The sequence below is a fragment of the Onthophagus taurus genome, chromosome 3, assembly GCF_036711975.1.
Source record: "Onthophagus taurus isolate NC chromosome 3, IU_Otau_3.0, whole genome shotgun sequence".
Lineage (NCBI taxonomy): Eukaryota > Metazoa > Arthropoda > Insecta > Coleoptera > Scarabaeidae > Onthophagus > Onthophagus taurus.
Genome location: NC_091968.1, coordinates 18,188,232 through 18,197,024, shown reverse-complemented (window position 1 = coordinate 18,197,024; position 8,793 = coordinate 18,188,232). Strand labels below are relative to the sequence as shown.

The 8,793-nt window shown below is 30.8% G+C and overlaps 1 protein-coding gene across 1 annotated transcript; it reads left to right on the top strand.

Moving 5' to 3' along the window:
* The first annotated feature begins 900 nt into the window (after positions 1-900).
* Positions 901-2,255, top strand: LOC139429498 (uncharacterized). Its single transcript, XM_071195267.1, has 2 exons — positions 901-1,528; positions 1,605-2,255. The coding sequence occupies exons 1-2, from the start codon at positions 901-903 to the stop codon at positions 2,024-2,026; spliced, it is 1,050 nt and encodes a 349-aa protein (XP_071051368.1). The 3' UTR covers positions 2,027-2,255.
* Positions 2,256-8,793: the final 6,538 nt, after the last annotated feature.

The window sequence follows — 8,793 nt, the reverse complement described above, 5'->3', positions numbered from 1 at the left end:
CGTGATGTGCTTTACAAACATCAAGACTTGGGTCAGAGATGAGAAAGCTATCACAAAGGAGAGAGCGCTGTCTATACGGACGTGTGTGCAATCAATGCCGATTGAAAGATGTACTAAAAGCGAATGGAGGACCTATGAAGTATTAGTACTTCGCAGATTGCATCGTTCATTGCCACATTTAGAACTGTACAGGATGTCCCACGACGAACTGCGTCGATCGATATAGGAGAAACTATGAGTAGTATCTTTCTGAAAATTTGTAGGTGCACTTATGTCGATATGCCCAACTCACCTAAAATATTTTCAAGATTGTCGCACTTCCGGTTATACCGGAAGTAGACAACAACTTCGTTATTTTAAATGGAACCACCTATATATTATTACATATGTAGATTCTACGTCCGATTTTAATAAACTTTTACTTAAACATCTTATATAAAATTCTTACCCGTTTCTGAAATATTTACAAATTTATGTAAAAAAATTACCTATGCAGGCTTGTATGTTATGTGTATTTCTGCTAACACTGTTAAGTATTTGTTATATCTGATGAAAGGAATTTGAAGAAGAGACTATAGCTTAACTTTTGGTAGCTCATATGTTGTCCTACTACATACAGGGTGTTCAAAAAAAGCTGCCAAATATTTATATAAGAAAAAGCGAAAAACTCAAAAAAATTAAATGGAAACCATATATTTTTTTAATTGTATCTGAATCTACATTAAAAATAAAGGTAACTTTATGTAAGGTTCCCTATATCTAACTATCGCCGTTTCTTTGTAATTTTCGTTTTAAATAGTTTAAGATTATTCAAAACAATTTTGTGTCAAAGACGGCCATGACTACCGAGAAACAAATGAAGGTAACACAAATGTCATTATATCATTTATAAAATTCACTATGCCCGCACGTTTAAATTATACTAATGAAGATTATCTAAATCTATTTATTATTCTATTTATTACATTTGCTGCTCGATATCCGCAAAAACGGAAACCATCCCCGAATACCTTGAAACAAATAATTTATAACTTCAAGACACATGGTTCCGTAAAAGGAAAAGTTCTCAAAAAGAAGCCTATTGTAGATAATGAAAATGTGGAAATCGCTGTTTTAGGATATTTCAATGCATATCCGACAATATCTCTCAGACAAGTTTCAAAAGAATCTGGACTTTCCAAAAGCTCAATCCACAGAATTTTGAAAAAACATAAGTATCATCCGTATTCAATTTCCATAGTGCAACATTTAAGAGATACTGACTTCGCAAGAAGAGTGAATTTTTGTGAATTTATTTTAACTGAACACTATGGAAATAATCAATTTTTGGACAATATTATTTGGTCTGACGAGGCAAAATTTACCAAAAATGGTTTGTTTAATAGACATAATTCGCATTATTGGAGTGATTCTAATCCTCACAAATTTACGACGAGTAATTTTCAAGGAAGCTGGCAATTCAATGTCTACTGCGCTATAAGAAACGATAGAGTAGTAGCGTTGCATTTTTATGAGGAAAATCTAAATGGTAAATAATTAAGAAATAATTGGTATAACGAATAATTTACAATTAATTTTAATTGCTGCAATTAATTTTTTTCTAGGCGAAAGATATTTAAACATTTTACGAAATTTTGATACTAATTATTTAGAAAATTTACCTCTGGTTGAATTAACACAAATTTTTTACCAACACGATGGAGCGCCTCCGCACAACGGCTCTTTAGTTAGCAATTTCCTCGAAAATATATTTAATGGCCAATGGATTGCTAATAATGGACCTTTCTTGTGGCCACCTAGATCACCTGATTTGTCGGTTTTAGATTACTTTATATGGGGTACTATCAAAAATCAAGTTTATAGCACGACATTGACCACTCAGGAAAATTGTGTGGAAAGAGTGCGAAATGCGTTCAATAACTTAAATCCAGATTTTTTGAGAAAGGCTACCCATCAACAAGTCATCTTGCGATGCGAAAAATGTTTAGAAGTTCAAGGGAAAAATTTTGAACATTTATTAAAGTAGAGTTAGTTTTCTCATACTTAGTACGTTAAATACAAATTACTTAATACATAATTTGTCATACTTTCATTTGTTTCTCGGGAGATTGTTTAAAATGTTGAAGTTATGAATTATTTGTTTTAAGGTATTCGGGGATGGTTTCCGTTTTCGCGGATATCGAGCAGCAAATGTATCGCATGTTCTTGTTAAAACTTTGTTACATTCTCCATAGATAATAAATAGATTTAGATAATCTTCATTAGTATAATTTAAACGTGCGGGCATAGTGAATTTTATAAATGATATAATGACATTTGTGTTACCTTCATTTGTTTCTCGGTAGTCATGGCCGTCTTTGACACAAAATTGTTTTGAATAATCTTAAACTATTTAAAACGAAAATTACAAAGAAACGGCGATAGTTAGATATAGGGAACCTTACATAAAGTTACCTTTATTTTTAATGTAGATTCAGATACAATTAAAAAAATATATTGTGTCCATTTAATTTTTTTGAGTTTTTCGCTTTTTCTTATATAAATATTTGGCAGCTTTTTTTGAACACCCTGTATGTAGTAGGACAACATATGAGCTACCAAAAGTTAAGCTATAGTCTCTTCTTCAAATTCCTTTCATCAGATATAACAAATACTTAACAGTGTTAGCAGAAATACACATAACATACAAGCCTGCATAGGTAATTTTTTTACATAAATTTGTAAATATTTTAGAAACGGGTAAGAATTTTATATAAGATGTTTAAGTAAAAGTTAATTAAAATCGGATGTAGAATCTAAATATGTAATAATATACAGCGTGTCCCGTATCTTCCGCATCAGAGCATTATACGGTTGTAGGATACATTATTCTGAAGCGATCTTTCAATACAATTTTTTCGAAATGTTTATAATAACCGCACGGGAACTGTTTAAAGGAACTGTTTTTCGTCCAATCAGCAGATCGCAAATCAGACTCAGGTAATCGGTGCCACCCTCGGCCGGTCCGCTACGCCGATGAAAACTCGTTTCCCACTTGTACTCACCAATAAATTCGTCATGGAAAGAGAAATAAACTTTTTCGATGAATCAAAGTTGTCCGTTATTGGTCGTCGTTAAACAGTTCCCGTGCGGTTATTATAAACATTTCGAAAAAATTTTATTAGAAAGATCGCTTCAGAATAATGTATTCTACAACCGTATAATGCTCTGATGCGGAAGATACGGGACACGCTGTATAGGTGGTTCCATTTAAAATAACGAAGTTGTTGTCTACTTCCGGTATATCCGGAAGTGCGACAGTCTTGAAAATATTTTAGGTGAGTTGGGCATATCGACTTAAGTGCGCCTACAAATTTTCAGAAAGATACTACTCATAGTTTCTCCTATATCGATCGACGCAGTTCATCGTGGGACACCCTGTACAATTACTTTTGTGAAGTTGCAATGGAACAATTTTAAAGAATTATTAATTTATTTTGCTTTTTTCTTCAGTTTAAAAGTTTTGTACTTATGAATCTGTTTAAAATGAATAATTGGACCGCTTTATGCATCACTTGACTAAGCGACAAATTAACAATGTTGAGAAAAATCATCTCTCTAAAAATATAAGACTTCTCAAAATAGAGAGGCTCAAACTATTGAAAATTGTTTGGAGCCTGTCCATTTTTATCACAGAACACTGATAACAACAGCTATCACAAGATTATACAGGGTGTTTCTGTAAGTTGTGGCATAAATTTAATCACAAATACTAGAGTCAAAATGATGAGTAAATAATCTAGAATCTAGAGTTTGATTTTGTACTTTTAAACTGGTTTTTATTTTATATAGAATTTAAATTTAACTAGTTTCGGCCCTTGGCCATCTTCAGAGACTCTACAAATAGATTAATATCGCTCATCTTATCCATTTTACAAACAAGTTTCTTAATGTCTCTTTTTCTTTTGTTAAAAATGATCACAGATCAATGTCGATATCAGATTATTAGTTACTAATTTACAAAATTAAAGTTTAAAAAGTTGTAAAATGAAATTAAGGACGAAGTGTTACAAGTTAAAATTTAAGAATGCTATTATTTAACAAAAGAAAAAGAAATGTTAAGAAACTTGGGAAAAATTCAAGAATCATCAGTTATGAAACTTCTCTTATATGATAACTAATTTCAGGATTAAAATATCAACCTCAATTTTGACATATTTGTAATTTTCATTAAAAATCCTTTAAGACGAGTACAAACACGATATATTTATCTTCAATATTAATGAAGTTATGGTCAATTTCCGGTTAAGAATGTTAACATATTTGTAATCGTCGTGAAAAATCCTTTAAAATGAGTGTAAACAAGATACATTTAATTCAAATATTACTCGAGACATATAAAACTCCCGGTTTGAAATGTTAATGTCATTTTGACATATTTTTAATTTTTATTCACTCAATTAGTCACAAAAATACAAATATAAAAAAAAAATAAGGTTGGTATTAATATTTAAAAATGAAATTGCTATCTTCATTGTTGCTAACTTCGGGTTTAATATTTTTTATTCTAACTTTTTTGTTTTTTGGGATAAGTGCGTTTTAATGAAGATGACAAATATGTCAAAATTGATGTTGACGTTTCAAACCGGAAGTGATTGTATATCCATTATTATTAAAGTTAAATATGTCGAGTTTGGACTCATTTTAAAGGATGTTTATGAAGTTGTCTAATATGTCATTGGTTGTTTGAGATAAATGCGTCATGTTTGGACTATGTTGATTCTTAGACGTATGATGCAAATTGGACTTGAATTCGTATAACCTGATTGGCGCTTCGCTTTATCCTTTAAAACAAATGGTATTTTAGGTCTTTCGGTATTCTGCATTTTTTCTAAGATAAGTTACACCTACCAGACAGCATGAAAATCTCTAAAAACGATAAAATGTCGCTTAGTCAAGTGATGTATAACGTGATCCAATTATAACTATTAAAAAAACTTATTTTTATGATCCTATTTTAGACATCATGCAAAAACCTTTTCCACCTTTTTTTGTACATTTTTAATTGGTGTACGATGACTTTTGGGACTAACTGTATGTTTCAAAAACAAGGAAAGAAAATCAAAATTAAATGAAAACCTGATGCTAAAAATAGCCTAACAAGTAGCAGGTTCTTCAGATGTCCCACAAGAGATAGGAACAACGTGGAGGAACACAAAAAACGTGGGTTAATAATTGAAAATTAAACAAATTATGAATTAACTTCGGAAAAGATCCGTCTCGAAGAACCATTAATGCACGCACGACAAAAAGCCGGGTACTAAAATATATAGGGGCTGGCGTAATTTAATGAAATAAAAGAAATGAAATAAAAGATACTCACATTTATTGAAAGAAGAACAAATCAATCTAACTATTATAACAATTACGAAGGTGGTTTTTTATATAATATTTAATCAAAATACACATCAATTATATATGTTATACAATGTTTGAAACACATTTAATTCTAATACTAAGTGACGCAGCTCCTTTTTTGCCATGTTATTTTATGGTGATTACAATTTTGTAACAATAATAATAACAAAAATTGATTGGTGCCATATTAATTTTAAATAATATTCAAAAATTATTATTTCTTTTTATTGCTAGTAATGAATTAATGAAAAGATAGACCTTCTTTAATTCCTAAAAAAAATCTTTATATCACTTTTCTACTATTACAATAATTTAGTTACTAGTGCTGCTGCAGCATGGGACATTTCGCCAAATAAGGGTAGTCGTATGGTGAGTGGTTGTTGGCTCAAACAAAGTAAAGTCAACACTTGTTTCCGTGTTACCACATCTGCATCATACCAGTTCAAATTATACACAGCGTTCGCAACACTGTCACCCTAATAAAATAAAAATTATTCAAAATTTATTAAAATGATTTATTCATCATTGATACCACTGTTGTAAGTTTTTGACCCATTGTATGACTTAAAAATAAGCCAAACCAAGTTACTATTGCCGTGGTTAAACTTGCTAAATCTTTACCCTAAAAAATATCATATTCATTATAATATATTATTAAATTAATATTTAAACCATAAAAAAAGATGTAGTAGATAGAGTTAAAATACATAGAGCAAATAGTTTTTGAGGTACAATTAAGTTGGTGTATACATCATTATTGAATTGAAACATCCTAAAATAAATAATTTATCTATTTATACACCAACAGATTTTTATGATTAAGATACCTGAATATATCTTGATGATACATGATAATAGGCCGGAGCATTCTAAAATTTCTTTCCTTGTTTCTGGTTAATGTTATGCCATCAATCAATTCATTAAGGTGTTCAATACGTATAATCAATAATTCCAACGAATAACAATACATCACTGTCGTAATGAATATAATATTCATTAAAATTCCTATTGAGTGTATTTGAAACAATAATAATAAAGTCATATTCAACGGTTTCAGTTGAAATGGTACATAATAAACCAATATGAAACAATGTTTAGTTGTTTTAAATGTAGCACAATTATCGTCCAACACGGTAAAATATGTTGCGAGATATGCAAAGAAGTATGCACTCCAATGGATAATTTTCAATACACTTTTAATTTTTCTTTCAACAACTTCCAATCCTTGCGGAGTACCAAATTGATTAAAATCACTTAAGAAGTTAATCATTTCAAACACTTTATTACGATATTGCAATGCTTGGATACAACCAGACATAATTAGAGCTCCCGACATAACATATTGCATGTGAAATAAACATTTTGAAAAATTCGCCTGGTAATCTTAAAATTAAAAAATTATTTCCCTTTTTTAACAGTTAGATAATACTTACTCATCAGTTCTATTAGCGAAGGATAAAATAGCCAAATTATGTTTAGAGCAACCAAAATTATTCCTCCAAACCCAATATACCATTGCTTGGACGGAAAACAGTAATATTTCTGCAAATTCTTTTCTATAAGATAAAAACCAAGAGTTTTCGACATTTTGGAGCAACTGCACTGACTGAATTGAACGTAATGACTAAGAAAAATATTAAAATAAAGTTACGAAAGTACATTTAAAAGAAATTAAGGTTAATTATTATAATACAATAAAATTTTCCTTATGTAAAGTTATTAATATTGGGAATTGAATGTCGTTTATAAAGTTCATTTCAAGTTCATATTAAATGGATCTTATGTAAAGTAATGAATTCAATTGGGAAATGAAATTAATGACGATTTGAAATAAATTTATATTTTAATGAACGATTTTCTTCGATATGGAATAATAAATCAAAATACCCGGAAAACTATTCTTCTTTTAAGCTATCTGTTTCGTTTTCTGAACTGGATGGAGTAAAAAATCATGAAATTTGGAGTAAGCATTAACCGTTTTTTAGATAGAATTTCGAAAAAACAAAACCAAACATAACTGACAAGATAAATAAAAATCCAACTAAACAGATAAGATTTTCAATAAAAATACTAAATATTAATATACAGGGGTTGTACAATAAAATAGACCATTTCATTACAACTGTGCAGAATATGGCTGTTGATTACGTAGTTATCACCGAACACAGGTTAATTTCCACTGAACTTACTTTAATAAATTTCAATAATCATAAGATGGGTGCTTCCTTTTGCCGTTGCAATACCATTCGTGGAGGGTGTTTAATTTTAGTAAAAAATACGGAAAGCTTTAAAGAAGGGCTAGATTTAAGGGCACTATCAATAGAAAAAGATATAGACATTTCTGCGATTGAACCCCTGAAAAGAAAAATAATAATAATAATATACCTTTATTTACGTTAAGAAAACAAAAATACAGAGACACAATAGAAAAATCAAAGATAGGCGTAAATAAAGTGCGAAAGAAAGAAAAAATTAACCCCGGCAATATGCCATAAAAAAAACCGTGTACATGGTAGAGCACTGCACGAGTATGTAAAAAGCAATCTGAGAAATAATCGCCGAGTATACAACTGAACGATGCGAGTACATACTCGGCACCGTTGGCCAATGCATTCACTTTGTGATTACTAGTAATATTCATCAGAATTACATCGTAGCATCGTGCATCGTGGCGAGTACGCATCGTGAATACTCGTCGGGTTTTCTCGTTTCGTGTTTCGACAAGTCGAGACAGGACAGTTGCACGGAATTATTCTGGAACTAATCCTTTGATCGTTCATGTGTATTTGACATTTGGAGCTCGTGTAACAATGCCGATATTAGAAAAAATTAAAAGTGGTGAATGTATAACAAAAGAAGCACTTGGAAAAAGTAATGTGTGGGCCTGTTTTAAAAAAATTGTGAAAGAAATTGACGGTGTTGAACATATACAACCATTTGTAATATGTGTTAAGTGTGAACATATTTTTAAATACAGTAAAGGTTCGAGTCCATCCAATTTAAGGAAACACCGTTGTTTCAAAGACATAGATGAGCCGGAAAATTCTTCTACAAATGCTGATGTACGCAACAGAAAAAGAGCGCGTATCAATGTGAGTGACGAAATAAAGAAAGATATTACAGACAAGTGTGTACAGTATGTGACTCAGGATCTCCGTTCTTTTGCAGCAGTAAGTGGTAGTGGGTTTAAAGACCTAGCACGCTGCTTGGTAGAAACAGGAGTGAAACTAGGTTCAAGAAACTTCGATATAAATGACATTTTGCCGCATCCGACTACTGTTAGCCGTACGCTTCACAAAATGCACAATAGAGAAATAGAATGCTTTGTTTCCGAACTACAACCACTGCTTGAGAAAGGTAAAGTGTTGTTCTCTATAAGTGTATTTCCAAAATAAT